General features: G+C 50.7%; 1 protein-coding gene across 6 annotated transcripts in view; it reads right to left on the bottom strand.

Annotated features, from left to right (window-relative positions):
* The window catches only part of Tns1 (tensin 1), a 179872-nt gene that overhangs the window by 62438 nt on the left and 102462 nt on the right, over positions 1–14972 (bottom strand). For all 6 annotated transcript variants that reach the window (XM_090354796.1, XM_090354795.1, XM_090354792.1 and 3 more), the window contains 6 exons: positions 14662–14774; positions 13929–13989; positions 13646–13721; positions 12360–12489; positions 11430–11495; positions 10323–10439 (listed from right to left, as the gene is read on the bottom strand). In XM_090354796.1, coding sequence (XP_090210922.1) covers positions 10323–10439; positions 11430–11495; positions 12360–12489; positions 13646–13721; positions 13929–13989; positions 14662–14774 — 563 coding nt within the window. The remainder of the gene's footprint in view (positions 1–10322; positions 10440–11429; positions 11496–12359; positions 12490–13645; positions 13722–13928; positions 13990–14661; positions 14775–14972) is intronic.

The raw sequence follows: 14972 nt of genomic DNA on the forward strand, positions 1-14972 counted from the left end.
ACAAGCTGGAAAATAGCCCACAGGCCCAGCCAGGGCAGGGCCTAGACCCCTCTCACTGAGGAAGAGCCAATAGTACAAAGTGCTGAGAAAGAGAGAGACAAGAAATAAGGGAGTTTGGGACAAGTCAAGTGAGTCCCCTGATTATGGAGAAGGCTGGTGTGCCAGGCCTTGTCAGAACCCCCTAGAATTTGCCTTGTTCTTCTGCAACCTCAAGCTATATTCACTCAAACCATCTAGATGGATGGGTTTGGTGGAAAGACAGTTCACCACTTGTTCCCATTTCTCACCTCCCTGAGGACAGATCTCCATGTGCCCTGCCTTGGTTGAAATTGCTCGTCCTACTCCAACCATCTCTAACCAGCATCTGTGTAATAACTAGACTTAGGAGCCAGGTGTGGTAATGCACACCCATAATCACAACCCTGGAGACTGCCAGAAGGATCACAAGTTCAAGGCCATGCCTATAATCCTAACTATTCAGAAGGCTGAAATCAAGGATTGTAGTTTGAAGCCAGCCTGGATAGAAAAGACTGTGAGACTCTTTTTTTTTTTTTTTTTTGCCAGTCCAGGGCTTGAGCTCAGGGCCTGAGCACTGTCCTTGGACTTTCTCAAGGCTAGAGCTCTACCACTTGAGCCTCAGCACTACTTTCGGCTTTTTTGTATGTATGTGGTACCAAGGAATCGAACCCGGGTCTTTGTGCATGCTAGGCCAAACTCCCGGCCCAGAGACTCTTACCTCTAATTAACTACCAAAAACACTAGAAGTGGAACTATGGATCAAGTACTAGAGCATCAGCTTTGAGTGAAAAAGCTAAAGGACAGTGGTCAAGCCCTAGTTCCAGCCCTGGTAATGGTACCAAAAGAGAGACAGAGACAGAGAAACAAACACAGAGACAAAGAGACACAGAGATATCCTGCCTACATAGTGAGTTCCAGGCTAGCCTGAGCTATATAGCAGGGCATTTTCTCACCCTCTGCAGCCTCACTTAGGGAAAAACTGTCAGGAAGCTACAACAGCAGGTAAGAGCCAAAGGCCAGATTACCAGGGGCCATCATGGATAGGCCTGAGTTTACTCCTCTGAGCAGCTGGAGGGCACAACCAGATTGACCTCTGAAATCCCAGCACTGACTGCTCAAGTGGGAGGAGGCTCTCAGCCCTGCAGTGAGCTGTGTCAAGGGCCTGTGCACCTCCTTCTCCTCGGGCCCACCCTGCAAGAGGGAGGTTCCAGGCTCTAAGGCTATTTCTGCAGTAACCAGGGAGCCTGGGGCTAGGACAGGACCGGAATTACAGAAATACACACTGAGATCCCAAGGGCTGCACAGGGCAAGAGAGGCAGATTTATTTTCATCAGTGAAATCACTGGAACTTAATCCCTGAGCAAGCCAACCCAGCAGACGGCTATGACTCCGCACCAGGGCAGAATTAGCTAGCCCTCAGCTGCCCAGGCCTCCCTGCTGGGGTGGGCAAGGAGAGTGTGCAAGGAGAATGCCAGGCTCGGCCAGCTCCACCCCAAGGCTCCAGCTGGCACTCCCATACGCACTTACCACCCTGTGTCTTAGATGTGGGTGCAGAAGTGGGCAGAGAGGGGTGAAGGGGCTATATCTAAGCTTCACAGGGCAGGAGGTGGGCTCAGAAAGAAATGGTGGGAGGTTTATTGATGACAAAAAGATTTGGCTCCACTCCCACACAGCGGTGTAAATATCTGTAGGTAACTTGACATCTCTGAGCTTGCTTCTTTGAATGTGAAGGAGAAAACTTGGTTCATAGGGAAGTCATGAGGATTAAAGAACGATTGGGGTGCTTTCAGGATCTCGCATAGGAAGGGATAGGGGAGGACGGCCTTCCCAGTTCCGATGGGATGGGGCTGAGAGTGTCAGCTAACACAACCCTTATGGAGGCCAGTTCATCACTGCCTATCAAGACTGTACATGCATATAACCTTGCACACAGAAGTGTCAACTTCCATAAACTGTATCTCAGAGTCTTGTACAAGCAAAAATGGTATATACACACAGGGTGATTTCTGGAAACCGTAGAAGATAGGAAATAACCTAAAAGTCCAGGACATTTAAATAAAGCTTATAAAATTACTATGTTATTAAAACAGTTATCAGCACGGTGGACTATTATACAGCTGGGGGAAAAAAGAAAAAAACAACTCATCTGCTTTCCAAACATCTCAGATGTACTCCTGCCCCAGGACCTTTTCACTTTCTGTTTCCTCCTCCTACAAGGTCAGATAGACACTGACCAACTCTCCCCTTGCTTCAAATCTTTGCTCAAATGTTCCCCTCTCTGGGAGGCCAATGCTTGCCACCTTGTGTAAACTTTTGACTTGCCCTTCCAGCCCTCACCTATTCCCCCTCACTCTTGCTCTGCTTGACTTTTTCGCCTTCCTATATCCTCAGTCATGTACTTAGGAGGCCAGGAACTACAGCCTGATCATCACAGGTGACCAGTGGCCAGGAAGGGGAACTCTCCAAGTCTGAGCAGAGGAGTGGGTCACCCCAAGGAAGGAGGCAGCCTGCGTGGGAATGACAATAGGCCAAGATTCTCCTGCAAACCTTGGATCGTGTGCAATCAAGAACAGAGGTCATAAGCCAGATGCCGGTGGCTCACGCCTGTAATCCTAGCTACTCAGGAGGCTGAGAGCTGAGGATCACAGTTCAATGCCCAGGCACTAAAGTCCATGAGACTCTTATCTCCAATAAACTACTCAGTAGGGACAGCACTTAGGCCCTGAGTTCAAGCCCCATGACCAACAATGACAAAAATAAACCAAAACACTGGATTTGCAGCCAGCCAGAGCTCAAAGCAGCTCAAGAGCAGGTGCCACCCCTGCCCATTTTCTAGGCAAGAATACTGAGGCTTAGAAAGCGAAATAGATTCTCCCAAGACCAGCAGAAGGCATGAGGCAGACCTGAAACTTGCTCTCAAGTAGCTGAAATCCCAAGCCCACCGGGTAAGGTGCCTGCCGAGGACCCACAGCCTCTGGAAGACATGAGTTCTGTCCCTCCTTGGCCCACTCTAAGACACCATCTTTCCTTTCCATGAAGGCAGTCTATTCCTTAAGTCTCACAAGCTCAGGGCCTTTGGCAGGCCTTTAATAGGTCTTCTGCCAAGGAGAGGGGCGCAGAGAAGAAGGAGGAGATTTATAGGGGATGAGTCACCCCTGAGCAGCTGGGGAGGAGAGGGAGGGAGGGATAGCATAAACGGAAAAGGGACTGATCATGTGCCAGGTCCCAGATCCATTGAAACCGGGGCCCATAAATGGCCTCATAACTGTCCTTTGGACAGAAAGCAGGAACTAGAGGGGTAGACAGGAAGGGAGGGGCCCTGCTGGGGGAAGAGAGGGGTCCAGGTGGAAGGGGAGGAGCAGGCAGCATGCAAGGGCTTCTGGGAGGATGCTGCTGATGGAGAGGTAGGCCTCCAAGCCAGGCCAGGCCAGTTAGTGATTGAGCTAAACTCTAGCAGAGAGCACATCATTCTCAGCCCAGCACAGTACCAGCCCCTGGAACATGACCCCAGAGGGAGAGAGGGGCCAGGCACTCGTGAAGCAGGGATGGGCACATAGAACCTGGTTAAGGCCCAGTGAGGTGTGCTCTATAATAATCCCAAAGAAGCTTCCCCATCAAGGAGCTGAACACTGATGTGGCACTGGGAACCCCTCAGCCTGAGGACATGGAGATTCCCCCTGGGGGCCACACATCTGTGCTACATCTGGTCACATCTACCAGGCCTGCACGAATGTAGGCCTCCATGGCCCATCTGCACAGAAACGGAATGGCTCCTGGGGAAGGGAGTCAGTAATAATGACACAAAAGGAGAACTCCAACAGCATGGAGGAAGCAGAACCCAAAGCTCAGCCAGGGCCGAGGAGGCCAGCGCCATTATCAAAGGCAGAGGACCCCAAGAGCGCAGGGCCCATGCTCGGTTACACTCAGCATTTGTCCTTGCCCTCGGTCTCTGCTAATCCTTCCCTCCTTGCCCATGCAATCGCCACAGCCATACAAGAAAAGCATACAGCATACAAGCAAAGCCAGGCTTCCCTTCCTTGGGCTCTCTAGACTTGGAGAAATGTGTTTATGGCTGGCACACTTCTCTTGATGCTGCCTCTCCAGCCCCAGGCAATCTTAGACTCATTTCTATTTCCCAGAAAGTACCCACAGTACCCATCACTCCTAATAGACGGTTGAAATCAGGCCCCAGTGGCTCATGCCTATAACCCTAGGCTGAGATCTGAGGATCACAGTTCAGAGTTAGCCCAGACAAGAAAGCCTGTGAGATTCTTATCTCCAATTAACAACCAAAAAGCCAGAAATGGAGCTGTGCCTCAAATGGTAGAGTGCCCGCCTTGAGCAAAAACGCTAAAGGACAGGGTCCAGGCCTTGAGTTCAAGCACCAAATAAATAAATAATAATGGAGAAAAGAAGGAAAGAAGAAAAGGGACCCAGGGAAGAGTTGGATAGCATAATGGGGAAAAGCAGCTGAAAGTGGGGAAGAAGATTAAATTCTTTTTCTTGGATGTGATTAGAGTGGTTATCTTGGGGACTCAGCAGGTCTGGCAGGAGAAGTGGGCCGGGGGGGAGGGGAGAACACGCATCCTGCCCACTACCTCAACTGCGACTGCATTCTGAGCTCAACAAGAGGGCAGATTGTGCTACCCCAGCCACTGGCCATGAGCTTGAGGTCACCCTGAGTATGGTTCCAGCTTCCTACCTCCCTGCAGATGGCAGAGATAAAGAGACCAAAGGCGCATTCACACAAGAGAGGATTGGCTTACAGTATGTTCTGAGCCAGACTGCTGCCTCTCAAAGCAGGACCAGTGAGGGTCTGGGGACATGAGGACAGAGCCAGCTAGTCCAGCCCATGGGGAGCAGTGCTAGGCGAGTGGCTAATGGTCACTGGGGTCATGTTCTCCATCCTCAAGGTCAAACTGACCTGGTGTCTGAATTTGTAGGGTGCTAATTGGCCTGGTAGGTCTAGAGAGGTCTCCCTTCCTACTGGAGGGGAAGGAACCCAGAATTCAGTATTTCACCCATGCCTGTCACTGTTCCTCTGGAGACATCCCTCACTAGACCTACCTAGCCTTTCTGTTTCAGCACCTCTCCCCAGAGGCCAAAAGCCCAGACTCCTGGCCTCCCTTCTCACAGTCTAGAAGTTCTATCATTGGCTCATTCAAGCCCCTCCTACTGTGATCGAAGTTTGTCTCATAAGGTCTATAGTCCTTTACTGAATCTCCTGCCCACCCCAGGGTGCAGGCTAGCAAAACTCTCCTCTCCAGTAGTCAGGAGAGATGGCTCAGTGAAAGTCAACTCAATGTCAGGCCCTCAGAACACATGCTCAGCCACTCACTACCTAACATTCAGACATGCACAGCAGATTTATCATCAGACCTTCACATTCTGTCCTGAAGCATCTGGGACCACTGTGATCTCTCTCTCTCTTTCTCTCTCTCTCTCTCTCTCTCTCTCTCTCTCTCTCTCTCTCTCTCTCTCTCTCTCTCTCTCTCTCTCTCTCTCTCTCCAACCCCCCTCCAAACCAGGGGGCTGCCTTCTTCAGCCTCCCATCTCCCTGCCTGAACTCCAGAGGTGAAGGAAGGCAGAAGGATCAGAGGGTAGGCAGGCCAGCTAGGAGGCAGATCTCTAGTTCCTCTGCCTCTCTGTTCTCAGGATCTGAAGCTCAGCCTCTGCCTAGGCCACTCCGGTTACAGCTCCAAGGCTGGAAGGAGATAAGGCCAAGAGCCCAAAGCTGTGGGTAAATAATCCTTTCATGGAAGTTATAAAATGACAGTGGCTGTGCAGATGCCCGACAACTACAGTGGGAAGCATGAATGGGTGGATCACACTCCAGGCTGGCCCTGGCAAAAAGTAAGACTGCATTGCAAAATTTAAAAAAAAAATGATCAGCACTAAAAGGGCTGAAGCATAGCTCAAGTGGTAGAGCACCTGCTTAGCAAACATAAGACTCCAAAAAAAGGAATCAAGACATGGGCTGGGAGTTTGGCCTAGTGTTAAAGTGCTTGTCTTGTATGCACAAAGACCCGGGTTCGATTCCTTGACACCACATACATAGAAAAAAGCTGGAAGTGGTGCTGAGGCTCAAGTGGTAGAGCTCTATCCTTGAGAAAGTCCAACGACAGTGCTCAGACCCTGAGCTCAAGCCCAGGACTGGCAAAAAGAAAACAAAACAAGAATCGAGACAGCTATTAAATAGTTTTATATTAAAAAAAAAAAGATGGTCAAAACCTGTTTCGTGGCTCAAGTCTACCCCCCACACACACACGCACGCATGCACGCACGCATGCACACAAGGAAGGTATAAGAAGAACAAAAAGTAGACACAGGAGCCGCTCTGGAGCTGAGCACTTTGAACACAGCTCTGCTGTATTTCTCAAGGCATTTCAGACAGGTGGCTCAAAGATGGATGGGACTGTGCTGCCCTTGAAGGACAAGACAGGAAGGGACCCAGAGGTTCAGCCAGAGAACAGAGGCATGGCACTGGCCTTCCGGATCCCAGTGGTTAAGGCCAGGAATGCCACGCATCTCCCGTGGGCCAACAGGAAGAGCCAGACCATGTCCAAGAGAGTCAAGGCAGTGGCAGGGACCTGCTGCAAGGGGCCTAGGTGGAGCTGCAGGAGGTGGGCATTGGGACAGAGCCTGAACATCCATCCATCAAGAGGGAAGTATGAGTGATGAGGAGAGGGAGGGCTCCAAAGCAGTCCCATCATCACTGTCATCTTTACACCATCATCAGGGTTTAGAGCTGGAAGTCCCTTTAGGAACCCACAGCAAGTTGATATCAGAAGCAAGGCTCCTGACTCCCCAAAGTGGGGAGCTATCAATAATTCTTAGGGAAGGCCAGCACGGATTGGGCCAAGCATTCGACCAGCTTTCTACAGTCAATCTCATTGAAACCTCAAGCAAAAACTCTATACGGGAGATGTATGCTGCTACAGTACCCACATTTCAGAGCCTCTCCTGACTGGTGCAACCACTAGGCCACTGGCTTCCCTCCTGAGCTAGTGACCTGGGAAGGTCTGTGAGGGAAGCACAGCCGGGTCATCTCAGCTCCTCAGTGGTTCCAAAAGGAAATTCACATCGAGCACAAAGAAATGAGCAGAAAGGCTGTGCCACTTCCTCACTAAAGAAAGCATATAGAAAAAGGGCCGCTGAACACGACCAGAGCCAAAATCTCACCACGGGATCATGTCTAGAATCCTAGCTACTCAGGAGGCTGAAATCTAAGGATCACAGTTGAAAGCCAGCCCAGGCAGACAAACCTGGGAGACTCAGGCCCAATTAACCAGCAAAAAGCCAGATGGAGCTGTGGCTGGAGTGGTAGAAGATCTACCTGGAGTGAAAAAGCTAAGCAACAGTGCCCAGATCCTGAGTTCAAGCCTCCAGTCCTGTCACCAAAAATAAACTCACAAAAGAGCCCGAATGTTGTGCTTTACAGGTCTGTCTGTCACACATCTGACTCTCTCCATCTTACAGATCTTTCTCTCAGCCTGTTTGCTGTGTGTGTTTCCCTCTCTCTTCACCTTAAAACACAAGCAGAGTCCTGGGAGAAGCCCATCCCCAAAGACGTCATCAGAGCAGGGAGCCAGGCACTGGAGAGAGTAGACACCCCTACCCCCCACCCCCAGGGGGAGGGAGGACCTGTCCTCACCAGCCCTGAAGACTGGCAAGCTTTGATACCAAACCAAGCCCACCTGTTACCAGCCCGGCTCTCTTGGGAAGCCAATGGGAGCAAGGACTGGAGGTGGAGATGGGCCCCCAGCACCTTTGCCCAACTTGCCATCTCCCTTTGCCCTCTTTCCACCTCAGCATTGGCTTCTCCAGCCCTGGTCTTCTCACTGCAGGCCACTTTCCCCTCCTTTCCCTGAAGTCACTACAGGCTCTATGCACTTGACGCCCACAGGGTTCAGGAAATGGGAGTGAATGGGTGGGCAGGGAGGTCAGCCCTTGGCTTCTCAGAGGCGGCCTCCATCCCAGTCCTAAGAGCTTGCTTCCGAGAAGGCTGGCCCTGGAACACTCGGGGAAAGCTGGAAGCTGTTCTTTGCAGCACAGGCAAAAAAAAAAAAAAAAAAAAAAAAAAACCAAAACCAAAATCAAAAACCACAACCAGCTCCCTCCCCCCTCAAGGCGGGGGAGGGGGGGCAGTCTCAGGAGTCAGAGCTCAGGCCAAGAAGCTAATGGGGCTCCTGGAGGCTTGAACCATGGTGTCAGCCAGGTCACTGAGCTGGCAGGCTCTAGAGCAACCCTCTGCCTAGAGGCAGCCACTCCAATCACCTTCCCTGACCTTCCCAGTCAGGACCCCAGCCCCACCACTACATGGAGCCCTGGACATTCCACATACGAGGGGTCCACTGTTCCCCCTCCAGCTTAAATGCCAAATTCCTGACCTGGAATACCACTGTGGAAAGGAGGGCACTCCGGTGGGCCCTGCTCCAATTTGGTGGCTCTCCTTACAAGAAGAGAGCAGGACACCAACACACAGAGGGAGGCCATGTGGGGACACGGGGTGCCATCTCCAGTACCCTGGAATCTTAAATGTTTGGTGCTTTATCCCTACTCACACATGAGGACACTGAGGCAGACACACTGCCCAACTAGGGAGCCCCACAGGCCTCCTGCATGACTGACACACTGTCCCTGCTCCTTCACAGCCCTGTGTCTAGCTCCACCCATCCCTGCTGGGACAGGCCCACAAGCCAGCAACAGGGAGCCACAGTAGGAAGAGAAGGTGGGCTGGCCCCTGGCTGCTGTCCCCGCTCAGCTGGCCAGGCCAGGGAAGAGAAGGGGCTGGCAAAGCATGAGCAGCCAGAGGCAGAAAGCCAGCCTCTCAGCTTCCAGACAGGAGCCCCTCTGTCCTGGTGCAATGAGCTGACCTTTAACTGGCCAAAGGTCACCCTGGCTCCATTCCTCCTGCTGGGGGAGCCTTGGATCAGAGGGGCAGGGAGGAAAAGCCAGGGGCAGGAGAGCCGGGCCAGGATCACTCCATGCCAGCCTCTCCTCTTCTCTCCTCTCCTCCCCCTGCTTCCTCTTGCTCTGTCTGTTCTCCTTCCTTCCCTCAAACCTTGTCTTTCCTTCTGGCCCTTAATTATTTTACCTTTGATTTGCATGGCACTTTGTAGTTCACTCAGTGTTTTTACATTTATCATCACAATGAATCTGCACCGGGGAAGAGCCAGGGAGGCATTAAAAATTCCTTCAAATTGCCAAGTGTTCTTGTTAAAAATGCAAACATCCCAGAACTAAGAATGCGGCTGCAGCCATGGGCTTCGGAGCTAATTCACTTCAGTGTCTGCTTCCTCCAGCCCCCTTCCTCCCTCCCCCCCCCCCCCCGCGCCCACTCCCGCACCAAGGGAAGAGGAGAGCTTGAGGGAACAGGCTCAACAACTGAGAATAGGAGGAAGGCAGCCCCAGAAGGAGCAGGAAGCTATGGGGACAGCTTTGAGGACACACTGCCAATTCTCTAAAGTTGTACTTAAAGAACAGCAGCCTCACTGGGCCCTAAGTTCTAGTCCAACCATCCTCTCCCTTACACCTCTTTGAAATCCACTACTAGCTCTGCTGCCTCCACCAGAAGGCTTTCAGAGTGGAGCCATGAAGTCCAAACCCTACATGAGGGAAGCAGGAGCTGGGCTCCTTGCTTGAGTTCCCCCTTTCCCAGCTCTGCCACCTGGCACAGAATGCTCCAGCTCCTGGGCTTTAGCCCTGGACAAAAACAGGAGAGCTTATCGTTAATACTAATAAATGAAGCAAAAATAAGGGTTTGGGATGTGACTCGAATGGCGGAACACTTGGTAAGCAAGTGCTAGGCTCTGATACCAAAATAAATAAGTAAATAAATGAATGACTCCAGAGATCTAGGCAAGCTCATTATGGGTAGGCTTGCTTTAGAAAGTTCCACACCCATCCCATTACACAAACGAGCAGCCTAACAGAAGTGAAGAAGCTACCTGACGGACTTACAGTAGAATGTTAGGCTTTGTAGCTCTCAATTAAACATGCGGAGATTTCAATTCTGCAGCCTTGAGGGCTTTGATTCCAGCTCCCACTTTCCTGGGCTGTTGATGAAAATTCAGAGGCCCCAGACACTGCATCTAAGTCCCCAGGGCTCTGATTTCAGAGAACACAGGCATGAGCCTGAAGAAAACCAACAGTGGGTTTGAAAGAAATGTAGCAACGGTGGGGTGGGGGGAGGCAGTATTAGAAGTTGTACTCAAGGCCACCTCATCCAGGGAACCCTCTCTCCAACAGAACCAGCGTCATACAGTCCCAAGAGGAGCCAGAAGCCCCTGGTCCCCACCTACCCTCCATGCCATCCTCACGGTGCCCACTGAAGTTGTCATAGGAATCCCAGCGGATAAGGGGGTCAGAGGTGTTGTAGTCTACCGACACACTCGGTCCATTCTCCAGGTGCTCCATTCCTGAGAGGGATGGGAAATGGGGGGGGATAAACAGCTGGAAACACCCCCAGCACCCCAAGGATGTTCCAGAGGGGTTTCCTGTTCCTGAGCAGGGGGTGGCGGGGCTAGGAACTGAGCCTTGGTGGAGAATCCAGGGGCCTGGCTGCCTGAATCCTTCAACTCACACTGGGTCAGAGGGCAAATCAGAACCGGACAGTGGAGCATGAAGGCTCTCTAAAGACAACAGACACCCCCTCCCCGCCTGCCTCTGGTCTCTTTCTTCTCTTCTGGGATCTCTAAAGCCAATGAGCAACACATCTGCCTAGGAGCTTGGAGACAGGGTAGAAGATAGGCTTGTCGTGGGCTGCTTGAAGCCAGCAACAGCGGAGATATCACAGCCTTGACATTGAGAGGTCACAGAGACCCTCAGAGGCCATGTCCAGCGTTCTTAAAATGTCCTCCACTCCAGACAGACATCTCTATCCTCCCAATCCTCAGACAGTTGGCAGCCTGAGTGAGCTACTTTTCTGGTTTGGCAGTCCTTTTTTTTTTTTTTGTCTATCCAGAGTGTCTCTGCCTATAACCTATCTTCATCGCCTCTCATGATACTCTCAAGTAAGATGAACAACTGGTCTCTGTATTTAAACTAGAGGCTTAAAGCTATTATTAAATTGGCCTTTGAGGTTGAATCACCTCCATTCTTACAAATAGCCCTCCTTCACCAGCACCTTTGAGCGCTATCCTAGATATCCCTTCCACTCACCAAAGCCCTCAGGCCCTGAACATAACCAGATTGGTGTCTTAATAGAGCCAGAACAGTTTAACCATGACAGTGCCTCTCTGTCAGTTTTTTGTATTTTTTTTTAATAATCCAGTGATTAAGCCACTGATTCCTGCTTAGCCTGGGATCCTGAGCTCTTTGTCTGCTGGCCCAGCTCTCAATCACAGGTGACTTGGTGACTAATGAAGCTAGAGGAACAGATGAGGATGGAGGGATGGGAATGCATGTACCTTGAATTTTCTCCGGCCCATAAGAAAACACAAACTCCACCTTGCCATATTCTGGAAATCGATCATCTACAAAAAGAAAAGGAAATACAAAAAAAAAAAAACAAGCAATGAAGTCCCAAAAAGGACTCTAAAAAATGATGTCATAGCCAGGCGCCAGTGCCGCATATCTATAACCCTAGCTACTCAACAGAAAATAAAAGTCAAATGTATATATGACACATAGTAATATGATGATTAACCTGTTTATATCTGTTATATATATATAGGCATAATGAAATCATAGCTCCTACCCAGAGATAGTTTACCTGAAGGAACCACTTCTTATCTATTATTCCAGGAGTCTACTATTCCAGCCACACCCCCAGCCCTTTTAGCTTTAGTTTAATTTTTAGATAAGGGTTCATCTTTCCCCAGGACAACTTCAGGAAGAGATCCTCTGACCTCCACCCCAAACGGCATGTGGGGATGGCAGGCAAGTGTGTGGATTGCAACCGTGGATGGGGATGGCAGGCATGTGTGGGGATCACAGGTGTGTCTGGGGATGGCAGGTGTGTGGGGGGATCGCAGGCATGTGGGGGGATCACGTATGTGTGCAGATCGCAGGCATGTGTGGGGATCGAAGGTGTGTGTGGCCCAGCGAAGGCAGGACACACTGGAGGAAGTGGGAGGACAGGGTGTAGGGCAGAAAGGAGAAGAGGTAAACGATCCAGAGCAGCCCAGGCTCCAGAAGCAGTGACTGCAGCCTGAAGCCCCAGGAGACCCCAATCCCAATGCTGTTCTAATTTCTGGTTTGTTCCTTCCCAAGCCTCCAGGAACATCCTGACACCTACTGTACCACGGAGCTCACCACCGTAGGAACCACCACCACCACCGCATCTCCTCACCCGGGGCTCCTCTCTCAGCCACAGCAGCCCCGCCCAGGAAGCCCACCTTTGAAGGCATCATCAAGGTCCTCCTTCCCAAACACAACTCCCAGGTCGTGGATGGCACAGGTGTGGAACTGCACACGGAAGATGACATCCCGGGCTGGGCTGCGGAACTTCTTATGGTAGCACTTCAGCTAAAGGAGGAGAGGGGACAAGGCAGTCGAGTCCCCAGAGAGCTTCCTGATGGGCTTCCCTGAGCCCCACGGGGTCAACAACACAACACAGGAGCTCAGAGCTCTCTGAAGAAACGTTTAGAACAGCGAAGGGGACCGTCCTGAACTATCCTAGGAAGGTCCCGTTCACAGCGGGGAGAAGAAAAAGAGTGGGCTTGCCTGCAGCAGGCAAGACTGAAGTGAGAGTCAAAGCATACTTCTCACCAGTAGGAAACCAGGAGGTAAGGGCTCACTGGCAATTCTCTAGACATCTGAACAGTTGCCAGGCAGTACCAGTGGCTCCTAGCTACTCCGGAGGCTGAGATCTGAGGACTGTGGTCCAAAGCCAGCCTGGGCAAGACAGTCTGTAAGACTCCTACCTCTAAAAAACTACCCCCAAAATGCTCAGAAGTGAGCTGTGACTTAAGTGGTAGAGTGCTAGCCTTGAGCAAAAGAAGCTCAAGGCTAACACTGAGATCCCAGGTTCAAGCCCCAGGACTGGTACCCCCACAGCCCCCCCCAAAAAAGAAAAGGACTTTAGGTGAATTACACTATCTTTTTTTTCTGATACATTCCTTTTTTTGATTTGGTAAAGTATTGAGATGTACAGCTGACATACTCATGTTAAGTAAATGTCACAACAATCTGTTTTAAGAAAGAATCAGCACAATTCCCCAAATGTGTCCAAGCTCATTTGCAAATAACCTGATTCAATGAATGTAATTAAACTGATAACATTTCAACTGTCTTTATAAGGTATAACTAAATGAGATATGAGAGAATAAATGTGACTGCCTATCAGAAAGAAAGAAAGAAAGAAAGAAAGAAAGAAAGAAAGAAAGAAAGAAAGAAAGGAAGAAAGGAAGGAAGGAAGAAAGAAAGAAAGAAAGAAAGGAAGGAAGGAAGGAAGGAAGGAAGGAAGGAAGGAAGAAAGGAAGGAAGGAAGGAATCGGAGTAGTTCCCAGGGAAAGGACACCAAGTCAAGGGCAGGAAAGGGGAAGGAGTCTGGGCAGCCTTGCCACAGGGCCTAGGAGCCCAGATCCAAGCCCCAGAGCCCACCAGGGAAGCCCAAAATGTCCCCAGAGGGAGGAAGGGGCATGAGAAGAAAGAGTTACACTGAAAGGGAGTCAGAACTCACCAAGATGTCTCCCTTCAGGAGCAGACCTGGCTCGATGGTGATGCAGATGCTGGTCTGGCTGTCCCCTGGGATATTGCTGTGGGTGAGAGGAGGGGGGAGGAAGAGGGTTGCAGAGGGAGGGACAGCGTGCTTTCCCCACCGCCCCTCTACACAGAGCTGCTGGAACTCTGGCTCCTTCCTCCCTCCACCCTCCTTGGGAAGAAGAGGTGCGGGCAGCCTTCGGCCCTCCACTCCTGGATCCTCAGCTTGTACCTGGGACATTCAGCTTCCGTGGGCCACTTACTAGATGCCAGATGTGTAAACAGGTTGCATGGCTTGATAGATACGGAGAAATGGCCGACACCCTGTCAGAGAGGGGTAGATGTTAGCTAAGAAGCACAAATAGTGGGAGGGAGAGAACAGTGTGAAGGGAGAAAGAGAATGGAAATGGGGGGGGGAAGGGATGCAGTAGAAAGGGGGAGAAATACCAACTTTTCATTTGTGAGGCATAGTAGCTGGACAAAACATTGCTATATCTAATACTATCTACCACTAGACTCTGTACAGAGGCCACTTTGCAGAGGAATGGACTGTAATCCTACCTACTTGGGAGGTTGAGATTGGAGGAATCACAGTTCCAGGCTACTCTGGCCAAAGTAAAGTCTGTGTGACTCCATCTCAGCCAATGGCTGGGCCTGGTGGCACAGGCCCATCATCCCCCAGGGACATGAGGAAGCCCAAGTATGAGGAGAGCAGAAAGTGAGACTCCATGATGAAAATAATCGACATAAAAAGGGGCTGAGACGTGGCTTCCACGGTAGAGCAGAAGCCTAACAAGTGTGAGGCCCTGAGTTCAAATTCCAGAGCCATCAAAAATTTTGAATTAAAAAAGAGTCAAGAAGTGACATATTTGAAAGGCCAACACAAGTATTCAGCTTCCAGTCTTAAGACATCCTTACCACCCCATCCTGCCTCCTAAGACAAGGAAAAGGACAGTAAGCTGGGCAGGAGGAAGGCGGGGGAAGCTAGGCGCTTACCTCCTTTAGACTCAAAGTTGGGGATACCGTGCATGATCACGTGGTGCAGAAACAGGGGCTTATTGTTCATCTTGATGGAGCCGGAGAGCAGGCCACTGAAGTAATGCACATACCTGCCATGGAGAAAAGTCAGCTTCAGTGAGAGGCCTGGATTGATACAGTTCCCCCTGTACTCATTTCTGCAGGAATAATATCCAGAGCAGGATTCCCTCCCTACCTGCTTGGAGTCCCAGGAAGAAAATCAAACAAAACAGAGAATACAGACCTGAAGTTAGTCCAAGCCAAGGCACCCACTTGAAGTTCTATGGCGC

The sequence above is a fragment of the Megascapheus bottae genome, chromosome 21 (assembly GCF_031878675.1).
Source record: "Megascapheus bottae isolate mThoBot1 chromosome 21, mThoBot2.hap1, whole genome shotgun sequence".
Lineage (NCBI taxonomy): Eukaryota > Metazoa > Chordata > Mammalia > Rodentia > Geomyidae > Megascapheus > Megascapheus bottae.